This window comes from Strigops habroptila, chromosome 10 (genome assembly GCF_004027225.2).
Source record: "Strigops habroptila isolate Jane chromosome 10, bStrHab1.2.pri, whole genome shotgun sequence".
In the NCBI taxonomy this organism is placed as follows: domain Eukaryota; kingdom Metazoa; phylum Chordata; class Aves; order Psittaciformes; family Psittacidae; genus Strigops; species Strigops habroptila.
In genome coordinates, this window is record NC_046359.1 from 27,681,706 (window position 1) to 27,701,570 (window position 19,865).

Genomic DNA, 19,865 nt, shown 5'->3' on the forward strand with positions numbered 1-19,865 from the left:
TTGTAGTAGCTACGTTGAGAGAGGTGGACTAGCTCTATTGCTGAATGATTGAGGTATTCAGTCGACACAGATCCAGACTCAAATGCCTGCCCCAGTGGATATTTAATTATCTATACAAAGTGCTGCAATTCCAGACAGTGGTACCAAGAGACCAGCCTTGGATACAGCAGTTCAGAGAAGCGTTTTTCACATCCTAGGTACACTCCTCCAAACCCAAACCACTGGCTAGTTTGGGACTCTTGTCCTTCTTCTCCAATTTCTCCAGAAAGTTGAGAAAGCTCAGTGTAGAACACTAATTATTTATTTATAAAAAAACCAAACAAAACTTAGAGGGATATAACAAAACGTACTATTTACCCAGATTTAGTGCAAATACTGAGAAACAAAAAAGCAACTTAAAGTTCTATGGCGTGGAATCTGTTTGGTTTTCTGCACCTGTCTCTGAATCTAAACTTTGAGGACAAAATAGTGATAATTTATGTGCAGCCTTTATATACTTTGAGATTACCTCCATACAGGTAATTCAGCCATTTCTGACTAAAGAAACAGGACCTGTGATATTTTGTAAACAAGCTATCCTAAGATAATACATTGCTGGTTTGGATCACTAATTTCTGTTTCAAGTCAGAAACTGAAAAAGGCTGCTGAGGAGGCAGCGGTGGTTCAGCCAGAGCCGCCCAGGGAGAATATGCTCCTAATTACATGCTGGAAGACTAACCACATGTCTCCTCCCAACTTTCTCCTTCCATCCACATAACAGCTGCAACCAGCCTTCAGTTACAGTTGGAAAGGGGATAGAGTACATTAGAAATGAGCTACAGTAATGGGATAACACTGTAAAACACTGCCACGTGCTGTCTAGCAGGTAACGGATGACAGACCTAGGAGGGCAACACAGCTGGGGCCATGGTTGTTGAAAATTACAATGACATAGTAAAAAGAAGTATGTAGTCCACTAAGTTTAAAGCGCAGTGAGTAGCAGAAGTGCCGGCTGAACCAACATAAGGTTACTAGGGAAGAGTAGGTAACATCAGAGATGCTGAGAGTGTGCTCTGTAGCTGGGGATACCACTGTCTTAAATTCGCAGCAGTAGACTAAGTGAGAACGCACGTCTATGAACCACAGTTTAGGGAACAGCACTAACATAATTTTTTGCCACCTTCTTTGGAAATTTCTGTCCTTCGAATCTTACAAACTCATCGGAAGAGCAGTGCAAATTAAAGGACACTATGACATAGCATGCAGGTAAGGAGAAGAAAGTTGACACACAGGGTATTTCGGGTAAATGATGCTATGACCCAGTAGGGGAAATCAGAAGCAAAGCTGTATTAAGGGACATAAGAAGAAATTGCAAAATAACTGAAAGGAAGTTTAGAAAGGTGAGCATTATTAATGGGAATTTGCCACAAGCATCAGTGACATGCAGCTCGTGCTGTGACTCATATCACCAGTTAGGCATCTTTGCTCTGTATCTGTATAATGGTATAATGCCAAAAATTACTGAACATCTCCCCTTGATCAAAGAAAATACATTCAGTCCACATTAACTATTTTTTTCTGAAACACAGAAGACAATGGGCCTCATCCTCTGATCTTTTAATTTTATTTACTGTACTGGGATTATGCCAACGTAAACCGTGGGACTGAGGGAGAAACTCACGTACCCATTTCCCTGCTCAAGCTATGATGCAAGGGGGGACAGACACACAACACACACTTTATAGGGTTAGGCAGCACAGTGAGGTGACCATCCTCCCATTTGACAACCCACATCCAGCTGAGGCATGGCTGTCACCCAGCTATGTTCCCACTACCAGGCCAATGGAGAAGGAGGGAATGCATGCTGTGGTGTGCAAGCTGGGATGCAGCTGTGATGGGAACCAGAGGCGTCCCATGGGGTGTCATACTTCTGATGTTGAGGACAGCACCTGGGGCTTTCCTCATTGTGTGACCCAGTGTGATGCTATCCTTCAGAAAACTGAGAGAACACAGGAGTGAAACAGAGCAGAAAACAAGCTTCATGTGCTCACCAGAGATCCTTAATAATGCAGTGACACAAGTTATACAGGTCAATGTGGGTTCAGATGTGATGTGGTAAAATAAAATAAGGCACTGGCACAGAATCAACAAGGAAAGAAGTGAGGTATTTTTTTGCAGCTTGTTCTGTTTCATAGCATCTCTGCTTATTAAATGGTTTTGTTATTATGATACACTGCTGAATTGTTTCTGGAACATGCTGCCATGCCTAGTAAAAACAGTTGTTATTGAATTATGTTTTGCTCAGTGTATCTGAAAGTTTACTGTCTTCGGGAGCTTTAGAAGACTTATTAATTGTATCTTTATGCCACAGTGAAAGATAAGTTCGTATCCCCATTTTGTAGTCAATGCAGAATGTTCTGTGATAAGAGTGTCATTATGTCTGAACCTGATGTTGCAACGGCTTTAAAATAACCTTCAGGGCAGTTTGTCTGTGTGAAATGAAACTGGGACAATTCCTAAAAGCTCAAGAGGGACTGTGGATTTATTAGTTTTGGCAGCAATGAAGTAGCTGGGATAAGGAAGATCTTTTTAAAAGCTGAATAATTATTTTTCCTAGTTTCCTATGGAAAAAAAAAAAAAATTAAGATTCTTTTTATTTATTCTTGTTCACTACCAGCAGAATTTGAAAAATAAGAAAGGATAGCTGTATGTGCTTTCAGCAAGTGAGTTGGAGTTACATTTCCATATAACTGCCTGGAAATGGAGATACAAAGTCAATTTTCTTTTCTTTCTTTCTTCACTGTATCAAGTAAAACTTTACTATCATTGTGCACGTATTTCAAAAGAGTTCTTTTACCTGACTGTCTGGACACCTAGCATCAGCTGACACCTAATCATTGCCCCACCTTGTTCCGATTCATAGAATCATAGACTCAAAGAATAAATTAGGTTGGAAAAAACCATTAAGATCGTCGAGCCCTCCGTTACCCCAGGACTCTCAAGCCCACCACTAAACCATGTCACCAAGGGCAAACTGATCTCCCTCATGGCTGCCTCTCATGACCTCCAGTCACAGCCTCCCCTCATCTGCCCCCTCGTAGTGGCCCACACTATATAGCTGCAAACCCTGCCCCTCATCTCCCCTCAAGATCTCCCCTCATGGCCACCTCTCACTGCCCGTGGCAGCCCCTGCTCTCCCCTCATGATCTTCCCTCTTGGCAGGCCCTGCTCTCCCGTCATGATCTTCCCTCACGGCAGCCCGTTCTCCCATCACTATCCCCCCTCATGGCCGCCCCTGTTCTCCCCTCACGATCTCCCCTCACCCCTCATGACCACCCCACGTCTCCCCTCACGGCCACCCCTGCTCTCCCCTCACAATTTCCCCTTATGGCTGCCCCTGTTCTATCATGATCTCCCCTCATGGCTGTCCCCCCTCTCCCCTCATGAGCTCCCCTCATGGCCGCCCCTGCTCTCCCCTCACGATCTTTGTTCATGGCCGCCCCTCCTGTCCCCTCACGATCACCCCTCATGACTGCTGCTGCTCTCCCCTCATGATCTTCCCTCGTGGCCACCTCTGCTCTCCCCTCATGATCTTCCCTCATGGCTGCTCCTGCTCTCCCATCACCATCTCCCCTCATGGCCGCCCCTGTTCTCCCCTCATGATCTCCCCTCACCCCTCATGACTGCCCCACGTCTCCACTCATCATCTTCCCTCATGGCCTCCCCTGCTCTCCCCTCACAATTTCCCCTTATGGCTGCCCCTATTCTCCCATCACGATCTCCCCTCACCCCTCACGACTGCCCCATGTCTCCACTCATCATCTTCCCTCATGGCCTCCCCTGCTCTCCCCTCACAATTTCCCCTTATGGCTGCCCCTGTTCTCCCATTACGATCTCCCCTCATGGCTGTCCCCTCTCTCCCCTCATGAGCTCCCCTCATGGCCGCCCCTGCTCTCCTCTCACAATCTTTGTTCATGGCCGCCCCTCCTGTCCCTCCACGATCACCCCTCTTGACCGCCCCTGCTCTCCCCTCATGATCTTCCCTCATGGTAGCCCCTGCTCTCCCCTCATGATCTTCCCTCACCCCTCAAGGCCGCCACTCCTGTCCCCTCACAATTGCCCTTCTTGACTGCTCCTGCTCTCCCCTCACCAAATCCCTTTATGGCTGCCCCTGCTCTCCCCTCACGATCTCCTCTCACCCCTCATGGCTTCCCCTCTCCCCTTCCCACTGACCAGTGTCCCTGATTGCTTTTGTTTTGCTCATGCTCATTTTCTCCTCCTCAAGAGATTAAAAAAAAAGGGGGTTGAAATTATTTAAGGTGATGGGATTTTGCTGGCTTGTACAGACCGACAGAAAAACTCAAGTTCGAGCCCAGAAATAAGTTTCTACATCAACATCTACATTTAGGCATATAAATAAGCTGCCTGGTTTTGGGGTTTTTGGGGTTGTTTTTGTTTTCCTAGAACATCTGCACTTCGTTATTTTGGCAACATACGTGTATTTGTCTGCTGTCCCAGTTCACAAGCAGTTTTCACCACCTACATTTTAAAGCAGTTCTCTGTCCATCCAAGGCAAGCAGCCCCTGACTAAAGTATGTAAACAAACGTGTCTTTACAGTGCTCATCTTAAAAAAAGTTTCAGAAATCACCAAAAAAGTACTCTCAGCACGTCCAGCTGCAATGAAACATAAACCACACGGGCTGGGAGCTTTATTCTGACAGCTGCGTTAGACGAGGGCTACGAAAAGCACAACTTGTCATTCCAGTTCTGACAGGTATTTTCAATAAACTGTGAGCTTTCACAGGCGGTTTCGACAGGAGAAGGGGTGACACACAGGTTACACGCAGCCTACTAGGACTTATTTCCTTGCCTTTTGTCCCTAATTGATGCCTGCCAACGTAACCTCTTCCTAAGGTAATGCTGCCACTTTCCTTGCAGCAAAAGGACGTGGGGCACCATGAGAAATGCCGAGAATGCCCCGTCCTCGGAGCCGCTCCCCGAGCTACAGCACAGCCAGCAGCGTTGCCCAGCCCGCACGACCAGCCGCTGCAGCCGTCGTGACAGGAAAGGCTTCACCGCGCTGCGCTCCGCGGGGGCTAAGGGGCTGACCCCGACTCGGACCCACAAAGGACAGGGCAGGAGACCCCGGCCCGGGCCGGGCCGAAGGGGCTGTGCAGCTCGCTCCTGAGGGTGCCCAGCCGGCCCCGCCGAGCGGCGCCCGCACCCCACGGCGCCCGGGCGGCTACCGGGAGACCCGCGGGGCAGGAGCGCGGGAGGGCGGGTGACGCTCTGCGCATGCGCCCCGGAGCCCGCCAGCACCTCCGGCGCCTGCGCGGTGCCCGGTGCGCGGGGCGGTGGAGCGGCGGCCGGGGTAAGGGGGCGCATGCGCCGTGGCGGCCTCTGAGGCGGGGAGGAGGCGCGGGGAGGAGGGGTGGCTGCTTCCCCCCATTTAGCTGTGAGGGAGCGGGCGCGGCGCTTTCGGCTGCCAGCGCGGGAGCAGGCGGGCGGGCGGCCGCAGGGGACTGTCGGAGGGGGGTGGGGGGAGCCACAGCAGCTGCGGCCACTGCTCCCCGCTCCTCCTCCTCCGTGAAGCGCCCTCCACCCCGCCCTCCTCCCCGCCCGGGACCGAGTCTGGTGGCCACAAAATGGCGGATGGGGAGCTGAACGTGGACAGCCTCATCACCCGGCTGCTGGAAGGTGAGCGAGGAGCCGGCGGCCCCGTCCGCCTGCCGCGCCGCGGAGAGCCAGACGGCGCCGCCGCCTTCCCCCGGGCTCCCCGCGGGAGACGGGGCTGCTGGCGGGGTGGGAGGACGCGGGTGGGGCGGGCGCGGCGCGTGCTGCGGCTGGGGGAGCGGCGGCAGCGTGTCCTCCACGCCGCCGAGCCCCGGGTGGCGGCCCCGAGGGTGGCGGCGCTGCTCGGCGGTGCCCGGGCCCGGCCCTGCGGAGCCCCTCGGAGGGAGGAGGGGCGCATTCGAGCGTCCTTTTGGCGCTGGTGTGCGCAGGGGTCCTTCCTCCCCATCTAGGTGTAGTGGTTGTCTTCGTATTTAAAAGATAAAATAAAGCGCCTGAGTTTCCTTCTTCCCTTTCCACCCCGCTGCAGCTGCCTGGCTGAGGGGCGAGCTGGAGAAACCTCGCTAGCTGAGCTATGGGCGACATTATCCCTTTCTCCGGTTGGGTTAGTCGCAGTCCTCCGTGTTTAAGATTCTTGTCTAGAGCTGCGTTATGTATGGAGTTGTATGTACGTGAGTGTCAGTGGAAGCGGAGGGATTTAGTGCTCTGACATTCCTCTGTCTGCCTACGGGGCAGTCTCCAAAAGTGGCTTTAATGCATGGCTAATAAAAGCTATGAAGGATTTTGCGTGTATTAAATAGTGAGCCTTTTCTTTAAGAAAACTTACTGCCTACTTTCGCAGAAGCTGAGGAACTACTGGTAGCATTTTGTTTAAGTTATGTCTTGAATGCTTAGTCTTTTTAGGCCCCTTCTCCCATTAATCTTTAGTTCACATTCAACAAATACCTGCTGTGTTGGAGATGAGAGTACATGCGTGGGTATGCACTGTTCACTTACTTGGTTGCTGTACGCCTTGAATAGTTGGATCACTTTGCAGAAGGCTTAGAGAAAGGAATTTATGGAGTATGTACAGTTCTGGATGTGAAACAAGTTTTGTAAGTCTGAAAGTTTCGTTCAGCGAGTTACTGCAGAGCAGAGTTTTTGGGGCTTTGAGGATTTTTTTTTTTTTAGTGGTTTCTATCTGTTCTTTTTAGAAACTTAATTATGAACAAGAACATCAATGTTTTAGAACACGTAAAGGTTTTGGGCAGTTGTGCTCATGTTTGTGATTTAAGGTATGCAGTTTAGTATGGTATCATCAGCTGAAGTTTATCTTTAATCACTAATACAGATAAAACTCCCCTTTTCTGGATGTTGAAACCCAGATTAGTAGGTAGGTTTTTAAGACAAATAATAGCCTAGTAAATGTTGACTTCATAATGCAGGTTTTTTGGGGAACGTCATGTGTGTGTGTAGTGGTGGGTTTTTTGAGGGATACTTTAAAAAACGTATTTGAAAGGTACTCTTTGCTCATTGGTGTAGTTACTTAAATACAGATTGCTTCAAGAGCAGGGGGTTCTGCACTGTTTTGGTATGCAACTTGTTGGACTGTTCTGCTCCCTATTATCTTACATATTATTCTGGTTATCTTTTTTGTAACTAAGTCTTTTAAAATGTGTGTTCTGTACCTTTTACGTACACCATAAATACTTGTGTTGCAACTTTCTAGCTTTTGGAGTTATGTTTGGGTGCCTTGTGTCTGAACAACCTGATCTGTGCTTTGTGTTCCACAGTACTTTTAAGCTTTAGGGATATCTATGTGCAACTTCTGAACGAAGCTTTGCTTATAATTTTTCATCTCTTGTTTCCAAGTCTGTTTCTTCCTCTGAGCAGAGGTTAGGAAGATTCTTAAGGGAAATTGAGTGTTTTTCTCTGCTTGTCAGCTACTAACAGTAGTAGATACATCTTTTATCTGAAAGGGAGTAGATTCTTAGAGGTTTTATTTGTGGTGGAAAAAACCCAACCCAACAAAAAACAACTTATTAAAAGACTGCTTTTTGCGTGAATTATTTTTGCTTCCGTTTAACATCTTTCAGTTGTTCTGCTAGCATACAGTATTTTAAGCTGTGGTTCAGATAGCAGTGTTTCACAATGAAGGGTTTTTTTGTACAATTGGCAGCTCACATTCTACAGCTCATGCTGTTGCTTAGCTGACCTGTTCTGGTAGAGTGAGTATGAATGCCTCCCCGTGCCACTTGCGCTGAAAGATTGCTATTGACTCTCATCTCTGGAGCAGTTAGTTTAGAGCAAGTTTTTTGGGTCCATTATCCAGACTTCAACTTTTACTTAAAGGATAGGGGAACATGGCTTTTGAGCTGTGAAAATGCACATTGAAATAATAGACACCTTTATGAGATGTCATGCAGTACATATTTAGTCCTTTTGGTTACTTTCAGTGAAATGGATGGCTTTAAGTTTGAATAGCAGTCTGCAATTGTCTCTCAGTGGCTGCTGCACCTATATTTGAAAGGGTAGCAAATATGTATCAAAAGCCACAGCAACAGGAAACTTCCCTGCTGTCACTGGGTTGCTGGCTGGTGACACCTGTTTCTAGGCTGTGATATTAGCTGTCATGAGTTCTTGCTCATACTTAATTAGGTTACTGTAACTGTTTTTACCTTTGTTGCTTAAGACTACCTTTGGGGGGGAAGAGGGGAAATGTGCATTAAATGACACATTAACTCACCTTTTGGTTGGAATTACCTCAGATCATCTTACCCTCCATTTGTTGTGGTTTTGGTTTTTGGTGTTTCTGGTTTGCGTTTTTTTTTTTTTTCTCCTTTTTTTCTGCAGTAGCATTATGAGGTGGCCCATATCCAGGCTGCTTGGGGGAATTCATCAGGAACGTTTTCCCAACCCTCAACACATGTACATGTAGTCTTATCCTGAACTTATTTTAGTGATCTTTTGAGTGCTGGAAGCCAGACTGATTAACTCTTTGAGTTAAACTGGGGATAGTTTTCAGCAAGACTCAACTGAACTATAGTGTAATGCACTGGGATAGTCTTCCAGGACATTACTTTTAATGTCCGTGTTCTTTTGCATATACCAATTTCTTATCCTCTTTATTCATTAAGTGGTGAATTTAGGAATGGTAAGAGCTTGTTTTGAATTGACTTTCTCTTGCAGTATGTCTAGTACTTGGTTACTAGTTAATGATGCCTTATAAGTTCTGTTTGGAGGGAAGTAAAGCTAAAAGTGTATACTGTATGCATAATGTCTAAACGTAGCAATGCTTTCTTTTATTTCTTCTACCTCCAGACTTAAATTTCCATTCTTTTTTCCTTACTAGAAGAGTGAGGGAGATGCTTGTGCTCTTAGATGTAGCCTGACTGATCTTGGAGCTACTTTGAGCTTTATTATAAGGTTTCTTTTGATAAAGAAATCACTTATAAGTGAATCTGCAGAGATTTGCAGGTCATGTAAACACAAAATTCCATAGCTTTGCTAAAACATTTTGGACTGATGTGACCATGACAGCGAATAAGCCAAATTAGTCTTAAGACTGTTTCCTCCTTGTAGTGGCATGCAGAACTGTACTCATGGGTCAGAGTTAATTGTACTATGCTACACAAATAATGATAGCCTCATTTTTGCTTCAGTGTACAGACTTTTTTGTGGTGTTTTTTTTTTGGGGGGGGAGTGGGGGTTGGGTTGGTAGTTTTTGTGGGTTTTTTTTTTTCCTTCCTACCTTCCCAGCTATGCCATCTGGTGGATAGATTTTTCCCAGTCCATTCTGGCTGTGGACAGCATAGGAGTATACACATACACGAAACTGTCATGAGTGCAGCAGATGCGAAATATAGTCACCTAGGCCAACCCCACCTCCCAGCAATCAGCAGGGACACCTTCAACTGGATCAGGTTGCTTGGAGACGCATCCAACCTGACCTTGAATGTTTCTAGGGATGAGCCATCCATCAACTCTCTAGGCAACCTGTTCCAGTGTTTCACCAGCCTCATAGTGAAAAATTTCTTCCTTACATCTAGTCTAAATCTTCCCTCTTTTGGGTTAAAACCATTACCCCTTGTCCTATCGCAACAGGCCCTGCTAAAAAGTCTGTCCCCATCTTTCTTATAAGCCCCCTTTAAGTATTCATAGGCCTCAATAATGTCTCCTGGGAGCCTTCTCTTCAGGATGAGCAGAGAAGTTTTTCTTCTTCGAACACAGTTTTATTTCTTAGTCTCTGCAGCTAAAATTTCTACGTGTGTTGTGTTTTGCCCCATCTAGGTGCATCATGATCACTCGGTGGGAAATGCCCTGAAATTTGCAAAAATGCTGAGCTAAAGGGAGACACCAGTTTTACATTTAAGCCAGACTCTAAGCCAATTTAAACTTCGGTAATGTGTGGAAAAGCTCCTTCTATATCAAAGCAAGGATGCTGAAATAGGTGTGACCTTACTTGTAAAGAGTGCTGTGGATGATGCTGAGTAAGACTGCCATATTTTTGTCTGGGTGTTGGGCTTGCTGTTTCTTTGCTGTATGTGTCTCTTAAAATTTCTGGATATAAGGCAGCCAAGCTGGACTGGACTTTCTGCACCTTCAAATATGTAGGCACCTGTTTTGTTAAGCACTAAGGAGTTTGCAGTATGAAAGAGAGGATGTTCTTGGAGAAACCCAGACATACAATAGCCTTAAACTCAGGCTGGATTTCTGTGAAGACTTTATATAGCTGTACAAAACCCCCCTTACGTTGCTTAGGCAAGACTGCTTGCTTGCCTAAATCTAGCTAACATATTAAAAATGAACTATTGAAATTCATTTGATAGAACTTAATGTGGATCTGTTCTAAAACAAAATTATTTTTGATGATGCTGGGAGGTCTACCAGTTCTGACAGTACTGATCCACCAAGAAAGCTGTGAAATGCTTACCCAAGATGAGAGTTGTCAAACTTTCAGTAGACAGGGAGAGTGGTTATTGCTTCAACGTTCAGCTCAGTGTGATTTTTTTTTTTTTGTCTTAAAAGCTGTTTGTGTGGTGTTCTTATGTCATTTGATGTCTTCTAAGAAAACTGTGACCTTAATTTTCTTCTGATTTCAGAGGTCTTGCAGTTGTGATAAAGACAGAAATTTGAATATTCACCTTTTCAAATGGAATTTGGATTTTAAATGCTTGTGAAATAATTGAGATTTTTCTTACTAGTTTTAAACGCTGGAGAGCTACTGGCCTAATATATTATGGCCAATAATGGATTTCTTGTTTGGTTAGTGTCTTAATTAAAATGTCCAGCCAGCCTGTTGGTGTGGTATGATACAGTAGTAGTGCGTGCAGTTCCACAGGCTCCGTAACTGATACTGAAGAGAGGCGGTTGTAGAGAAGGAAAATACACCTTAATGATCTGTTGAAAAACAATGTAAGGAAACCATGGAGGTGAACCTTGAATAAACAAGGGTTATTACCTGGTTTGGTGTGAAATCACTGGATAATTTTCCATTAGAAAAATAAACAGGGAGAACTTATTTAGGAGTTTCTTGCAAAGGATGTATTTTTGAAATAGTCTTTAGAGAGAGAAAGAAAATAGGCAGTTTTCGTCTGTTTCTAGGAGGGCAGGTATTGTATTGAACAGGGAGGAGGGATAGAAGAATGACGTTTGTTTTGGGGTTTGTGCAGGAGTGCAGTTATCAGCTAGTTCATCTTTAGCTTTATAAGTGCATGACAAATAGTTGGCTTGAAAAACTGCTCTGAAAGCCAAGAGCCCAGTGTTGGGTGGTGTGTGCTAGTGTTCCTTTATTCTGTCTGGCTATTTTGACACTTGAAGGCTACATGATTCAGTAACTGTTTCATTTAGATATTACACAGCACCGTTGTTGCTTGAGTCATTCAGTGTTTTGCTCACGGTACAGCTAAACTGTAGGATAAAGGGAGGAAAAAACCCCTAACCTCTTTATTTAATGTAGAAAGGGGGATTTTTAATACTTGATAGTTGCAATGAAATGTTCGTTAGATGTGTAGGTATGTCACTTCTTGGAAAAGGAAGAAAACCCCCACCACCATATATGGTTTAGAACTGCAAAGTCAAGCCTGCTATGTTTGGCTAGTACTGCTCAGTACGGTCAGATGCTGTACTCAGTGAAGGGAGCAGGGCCCGGTGTATAGCAGATCTACACTTAACTACAACCTGAGGTGCATCTAATGTATCTGGTTCATGATCTAAACATGGAATGGAACCCGTTTACTGTCTTCTCTTACTGTTGTGTGATTTGTCTTAGTACATCTTAGTTTCACAGCACCGTCTTCTGTAGTTTGTTGGGGTGTTTTTTTGGTTGGGTGTTTTTTGTTGTATTTTGTTTTTTAACACCAAGCTTGATATAAAGCTTTTGTCTGTATATCCCGCATAACCATGTTGGTTAAATACCTGAGACATTAAAGAGGTGCAAAAGTCATGTTAAACCCTAGCTTTTTGTATTACAGTGGAAGTAACTTATCTCCTTGGCACTTCTCAGGAGTTCAGTAACTTTGTAATGTGCCTCTGCCTTCCTTGAATTTTAGGGATTTCATTAGCACTGCTTTAGAGGAAAAGAAAGTCAAACTTTGAGAAATAAGCTGAAATTCTTTGTTCTGTGAGACTTTTATGCTAGCTTAGCCTTCCAAGTGGACTAGAACTGGAATTGCTACTGCTTTGTATTAATGCTGCATAGTGAGAGGCTTCTACCTTATACATGGCTAGTTGAGTGAGTTTTAGGCCCAAGTGTAATTAAACAAATAGTAAATACAGACCAATAACAAGCATTAGGGTTATATGTTTTGCTTACAGAAAGGAGTAACTAATGTGATCTTGTCCTTCAGCCTTGAATTCAGCAATTCTTAGAACTGTGCATGATACAGAATGGCAGAGACCCATCAGTTAGTTTATGGAACCTTGGTGTGTAAGGAAGCAGATCTACTAAAGGCAAATACAGTGGGTGAAGGTGGTATAGGGACACTTAGGTATTTTCATGGGCTTGTTGGATATCCCCTGAAGCAACTTCACATACTAGTTTCTAGTGAGGCTCCTTCTCCATCAGCATTAATTCTGCTGGATAGTATATATTTTAAGAGTGTAAATTCAGGTTTGGGTAGAAGAACATCACTTCATTGTTTGGTACTATTCCTGGTTAGAAATTAAAGGCTTGGGTGGTCTCTTTGTGTTTAAGTACTGCTAAAATGAGTTCACAAGCAATTGCTGTGTTCTTCAGCAATTATTACCAAGGACATTCAGTGTAGGCAAATTTATTAAGATTTTAATATTACTTTGATACATAAACACAGTTCTTCAGCAAAAACCTCCCTAGAAGGCTGATTCTCCTATTTTTAGTGGGAAGCTTGAGTGAAGTAGAAGTACCCTAGGGAAGGTCCAGGGCTTTGCTACGTGTACTGTGTAGGGAAGCTGCATATTCAGCAATAGGCTTTTGTGGAATTGAGCAAAGCTGTGGCAGGGCTTCATTTATATTATTGTCTGCCAGAATAACACAGGAATGAGAGTCATTCTAAGATTAGTTCTGTTACACCAATTCTGAAACTTTGAAAAATTGTGTTGCTGGCTTAACTCAGTGTTTTGCTGCAAGATAGGGAGCGCTGCTTCTGGATGACAGCTGAACAATTTAAATTACAAAGTATTAGGAGTACACAAAATACTTCTACTCAAAGTTTTGCTTTCCAAAATAAAAGGCGCTTTTAAAATCCAATGTAGGATTCCTGACTTAAAGCCATGGAAATATGTGACTTGGATTTTAAAAATGCTGAGAGCAGCTAACTCCAGAATGCTGTTTCCAAAAACTGTTTCCAAGTCATAGGTAGTGCCCCCTTTGGCTTCCAAATCTATTCTGCTTCTACTATTGAGAGGCTGTTTGGGATTCATCAAGTACTCCTAAGTACTTTAAAGTAGAAGAAATAAATAGTTAAATGTCACAGTTGTTAATCACCAATCATTAAACATTGCACAGAATGTCAGGGGGAGTGTAAGTTTGTGGGAATTGCTTGTGTGCAATTTGTAAAATTGCATGCTTGCAGTCTTTGTTGTAGTTTGGGGTTTTTTTTAGATATACTCTGGCAAAATAGATGTCTAAAGCCGTAATTTCAGAAGTAAGCTGGGCTGGAACTACAGTGAAAAGAAGCAGAACCAGCTGCTTATTCCTTCACTTGTCCTAGCACAAGTTCACAGTGGATGTATTCTCCAGCTTGGGGAACTCTCTAGATTACATTTTTGTTTTGCTGTATCTTTGCACTAGAAAAAAAAATATCAGTTCATGGATGCAGTTTACTGTGTGGCCAGATAAATGCATATGCCTGCAAAACAGCAGAGTGTAGGAAAAGGAGGCTGCTTCTTAGCAATAATACTGACCCCATTTTTTGAGACTTAGAAGTCTGGATTTTAATGTTACGCTAAAACCGTGAGTTTTTTGTCCGGTAATCAGGACGTGCGGGGTATTGGAGAACACAGCATAAATGCTTAGGGCAGCTGTGTGTACCGCAGCTGACTCAGTAATCGAAGAAACTTCTATTAGTGATGCCACAAAATGAGGAGCTTGGTTACTTGGAGCAAGAGGCACACCAGAAACAAGTGTGACAGAATAGGTTAAATGTATTTTCTCCAGTTCATGAAAGATATGGCAAAAATGACGCTCACAGAACTTCCAACAGCCAGTTCTTGACCCACTTCACTTAGTGTTACTTATTTTCTTCCTCTCTGGTGTTGTCTTACATAATCTGCTACTCTCTGGCATGAATTTGGAGGGATTAAAAAAGAATACAGTTATTTTTGCTGAAATTTTTCTTTGCTGCCACTGTGCAACTCATGTTTTGGATTACTAATTGCTGTTAATAGACTTGCTAATGTTGTTTATCAACGGTTGTGCAGATGTAGGCACCATTTTAATATCGATTAGAGCAGCTTTTAGATTACTATAAGATCTGTTGTGCTAAAGTAATAGCCTGACAGTACAATGCGTATAGTTGCTTTTAATTCTCTTTATTCCCTACTATGTCATTCTGCTTTAAGCGGCTTGCAGCAGAGGCTTGTTCTGGCATAGCACTGTGCGTGTAGGGTTGTGTATTACAACAGGAATTGCTGAACCTACTGAAGACTTTTATGTAAAACAGAGCTTGTTTAGAGCATCTGTATCTTAAAGAGAATTAATTTACGTTTATTGTTGAGATGCTGTTTCTGCTCGGGATAAATGACAACCATTGAAAATGATGTTTTTCCCAGTGCTGTTAAAGGCTTGCAGCGAGTTACAGATGTTACAACGCATGCAGCTATGACTTGCATGTTTGAAGAATGGCTAGCTGTAGGAATTCATAAATGAGTCTGAAAAACATCACTTACACTCTTGATCTCATTCTCATAACCTCCTCTTAAATCCGCTCTTGGGCATCTGGCTTTTGAAAAACTAAATGTGGTGAGAGGTGCTCTTGTGTACAGTCCATACAGTGCTCAGCTGAGTCAAGGAAACTGGAGCAAAATTCTTGTTGTGGTGTAAGTGTAAGCTGGTGAAAGATGTGCTTAGTCTTGCTTGTGTACTTGTGCCACAGCTGTGGCACAGCTGTTCTGTGTGACTACTGGGAAACCTTTCAGTGCCTTTTAAATCCAGTAAAGTGCTGAGGCTTTCAGGGTCATGGTAGCTTCTCATTTTTCCAGCTTGTAGTGCCCTTCTTGATGATCAGGGGATTGTGGGGAAAAAAACTTTGAACTATATCATTGATGATTATTCCTCATGGAACCCCAGGATTTGTCCTGCTTCAGATGTAACTGAGCTTACGCGTTTGCTATGTGGAGCTGCTGACTGTTCAGATGGAGGGTGCCTTTGCAAAGTTGCAGTGGCCCACATTTGTATTCTACTTCTCAAGGGCTGGAAGTAACTGCAGTTATTAGGTGTCTGTTATCTTCTCTTCAGAGCGTGACATACTTGCCATTAATTGTAGAAACTTCTCTTATCTGGAGAATCCAAAGTGTGGTAACAAGTTACTGCCCTGTTTGTTGGTTTGTCTGTTAAGGGCTTGCAGCATTTAAGGCTCTACTGCAAAAAGAAAAGAACAAACATCAAGATGATGGATATACTGACTATGGCAGCTAATTTTGAAGTTGGAGCTGCATGTTCACTGTGTCTTCTAATGAAGAAATCCAGCCTCAATCCTATAAAGCATGTTTTCCAAGTTTAAACCTCCATGTGAGTTTCAAAGGAAGCTAAAGGCTGGTGTTCTAAGAAATACTGATTAAATCAAAGTTATTTTAAGTGTTGTAAGTGCCCTCCTTGAACTGGTGTCTCAATTTTAGGCCCTGTGTTTGGTCTGATGCTACTTATGGTAGCATTAATATTGTGTATGGTGGATTCCCCTGGGTTGGAGCTCTGAAACTACAGTGGATGAGTGGATGTGAAAAGTGCGCAGTTATGTCACTTCTTGGTTTTCATCTGTGTGAAATGGCTTCATTCTGGTGTTCTGAAACATTATGATAGTAGTAGAGAATTGCATTGCATATCAAAACAGGCTAAAAGAAGTCAGTTTGTAGAGGAAAAATGGGTCTGAAAAGCTAGCTGTGCTGCATGCTGCTTCCGTGTGACCTTGATGTTTTAATTAACAATTGTTTCAATAAAATTATAGCCACTGTGATATTTAGACTCTGCTCTTTCAGGTGGGAGCTTTATTATATGTAGTGACAGTTTATTGTGCCTATCAAAACGAGTTTCTGGTGTCTGAAAGGCGTCATTATAAGCTACAGGAATGCCAGTGTTTGAAAAGGTGGTGATTGGAGCATTTTGGTACCTCACAAATTGGATAGTCAAGTCCTGTGCAAAACTGTCATGCCTGAGATACTTCTTTTTTTTTTTTTTTTTTTTAAACTAATAATCCTCATGGGGCTGAAGGTGTATCTGTAATCTTGGTAGATGTTTGAGATGAGGTGAAAGCCTGTAGGCATCTAATGTTTTCTAGTCACCTTGATCATGTCTGATGTCTGCCTTTGTGCTCTTCTAACAAGTAAGCCAACATCTTAATGCATGAAACACAACAACAAAAGAGTAACTAAAAAGCTGTTTAGCTGTTTGCTTTCTTAAGTGTAGTTGAAATCTTAATTAGCAAAAGGAATGTGACTTACCATATGGTAAATATCACCTGGTACTGATTCAGAGTTTCACTTAAAGAAGTCCTCTGTGCCACAGCCTTATTCTTGTGGGATTCTAATGAGCAGAGTATTTCCAGTATATGCTCACCATGGACAGACTATCCCTCCTGCTATTTTGGCACTCAAACTGGCTGTCCCAGGATCTAGTTTCACATCTCTTCCCTGCTTGTGAAAACCATTCTTCATTTCTGCCTCTTCACATGTTGCTGTGGCTGTTTCCCAACCTCAGTTTAACAAGTGTGTCTGGTGTTTATTAAAAATAAATGAAAATGCATAGCACAGTGTTGGAATGATCAGATGTGCACTGGAGAAGTATGCAGTGATAATGAGAGCAGAGCTTTTTGAGTTTAACCCTTAGGACTGTAGTACAGGGTGACCTAAGACAGACTGTTTCCCCTCATATCCTTTTTTTTTTCCCCATTGCACAATGTAGTTAATGATACTGGTCTCCCCTCTAAAGTGTGTTTTCTAAGTGAAAATAAAAAGGAGATTATATTGATAATAAAAAAAAAAAAGTTGCAAGTTTATTCTTTTGTTTTGGAGAGGAGAAACCAGGAACTTATGTGTGAAGAACTAGTTTTTGCTATTCTGTTCACAGGTCTATCTTATTAGACTTCCTGCTGTTGCGGCTAGAATTTTTTAGTAGTAATGTGTTACTATGTTTGCGTTTGTGAAAGCATTTGCATTTGAACTTCTAAAGTTCTGTACCAACTTCTCTTGTAGGTACTACTGTGATTTAATGCTTCTATCTAAAGCAGATGGCAGAACAGGATGTTCACGTGTTGTAGACGATACATTCTGGCTTATTAGTTTGAACTCTGAAGTTTGGTTTATGCTGGGGTGCAAGATTGAACTGGATCAGCCAAAGTGCAGACGCATTTGTTCTCTTTTGCTGCCTCATTAAAGACACATTAAAGCCTCTGACACAGGAATTGTATAGATATTTGTGGAAACAAGCAGCTGCAGATGAACTTGCCAGAAGATGTTGGTTGGAGTGCAGTGACATGTGAATGCTTTTGAAAACTTAATGCTAAATATAGGTCTGAGTACCTGACTTATTGATTTAGCAACTCAATTTAATTCTAATTAGAATGTCTTTGGAACGTAAAGGTTCCAATAACTCAAGAGCTGTTACATATGAATGAAGGTTTCATCAGACTTTCATAGTTTTTAGTGGAATGTGTCTAATATGGCAATTGCGGCTGCCCAAAATACATACATGCCAGTGGTTTTTCTTTGTATTTAGCTAGCCCTGTTGAACTCAGCAGTCCTGAAGAAGCTCATTTTGGACTAATGTAAAAGTGCGTTCAGGATTTTGAGTCTCAGGATTTTTTTGCCTGTTATGAATACTCTGGCATAATGGGATTGTGAATTTAAACACGTTTTGAAGTTGCTTTTATCCAAATATGGACAAAAGCAAGGCTTAAATGGCTCTCTTCTGAGAACCTGATTTAACAGGAATGCATGCTGACCTTAAAGCACAGGTTACAGCAGCACAGAGATTAATTTTAGAATTCATTGGAACACATAATTCCAACACAATTGGTAGATATGCTGGAGTGGGCTGCTGGCTTTTTGACAAATACAGATTTTAAATAGAGCTCATCTGCACTTACTTACCTATTGCTGTGTGATAGTTACCTTTAATTGTTAAACTTCTCATTTCAGTACGAGGATGTCGCCCTGGGAAGATTGTTCAGATGACCGAAGCAGAAGTTCGGGGTTTGTGCATAAAGTCACGGGAAATATTTCTTAGCCAGCCTATTCTCCTGGAACTAGAGGCACCTCTGAAAATATGTGGTATGTAAACTTTGTGGTTTATGTAGGTGTTTTAATCTAGTTGAATGCTAGGCGGGTTGGAAGGATACTGAGAAAGGCAAGTGACCTTGACCTTGGTGATACAGATTAGAATGAGGTCTTCATGATCTTAAATGTAATTTTCAGTTTAGATTGGATTAAGTCGAGAAAAGGCAGCTAACAGTTGGTAGGTTACTGATGCTCCCAGTACTGTTTAGGAGCATGTTCCATCAGCAATAAGAGCTGCTTGTGCCCTAATCTACTGCAGGTTTTGCAGCCTCTCCCTTGTACACTTCCACAGGGACTGCTTGCACAGAGCTCCTGCTCTTTCAATCACTATTTCAAAAAGCAATTAGCTGCTTAAAAAAAACCCCAAATGTTTAGTCTTGCAGTTGCTCTTTTGAGCAAAAGTATAAGCAAAAGAAAGATCTTTACATGTTGTGAAATGAAAAGCTTAAAAAGTAGTGTTGAAGAATGCATCATTAGTCTTTCAATTGAAAAAATAAAACTGGATGCAGACTATTAGTTTTAGCTACCATGTAATAAATTCCTTGAGCTTTACAGCAAGTTTTAACAGATATCGTTCTCACTGTGAAATATGGATAAAATGTGTGTTCTTTACCTCTCTAAGCCTTTCTAAGATGCTAGCCTTCTTCAAAAGTACACGGCTGTTAATAGATACTCAAGCTTGTAAAAGTGTTACAAAAGTATTGTAAATACTGGCTGGTAATCATCCTTATTAACAGAAGACAGTCTTAGAAAGCATAAAATTTCTTGAATTAGGCTTCTTAAAGTGTCATAGTATTAAAATTAAAGCAGTCTTTGCCTTTATTATTACTAGCGTGCTGAAAGATGGATTAGCTTCTTCCAAGGCTTCCTCCTGGCAGACCTAATGTAGCAATGTTTCTTACATTAAGAGAGGATATTACCAATTTAAAAAACAAACAAACCAAAAACCCCCACTAATGGCAAAGTCATTTTTAAATGACTAATTGCTTGGTGGGGTGGGAAGGAAAAACCAGACCAGCTTGCCTAATGACACAAAGTTGAAGGTAAAATCTAGCTTTACCACACTGTGTTTATGCTACACTGAAAAGATTACAGTAGTCTCATCATATTCCTAGATAAAGGAAAAAATGAAAATTCAGATATTTAGATTTCACAGAAGTCAAGGTCTGCAAAGTATAATTAGCCTCCTTCAGAGCTTGTTTCTCATTTGTTTAAGTTGAGACAGTTGAAAGGACTGTTAGGTGCATAATAACAGGGTAGCAAATGCACATTAAATAAGGCATTTGTTATGTTTAAGTTGGATTCTGAACACAGTGATAGCACCAGGAAGTGTCAGGTGCATCTAAATTTAGTATTAGAGCAATTGTCA

At 42.6% G+C, this 19,865-nt stretch overlaps 1 protein-coding gene across 1 annotated transcript in view; it reads left to right on the forward strand.

Annotated features, from left to right (window-relative positions):
- Positions 1 to 5,366: 5,366 nt before the first annotated feature.
- PPP1CB (protein phosphatase 1 catalytic subunit beta) overlaps positions 5,367 to 19,865 on the forward strand; it is a 30,220-nt gene continuing 15,721 nt past the window's right edge. Inside the window, exons 1-2 of the mRNA XM_030498766.1 lie at positions 5,367 to 5,677; positions 18,359 to 18,490. Of these exons, the coding sequence (XP_030354626.1) occupies positions 5,626 to 5,677; positions 18,359 to 18,490 (184 nt within the window). The 5' untranslated portion in view covers positions 5,367 to 5,625. The remainder of the gene's footprint in view (positions 5,678 to 18,358; positions 18,491 to 19,865) is intronic.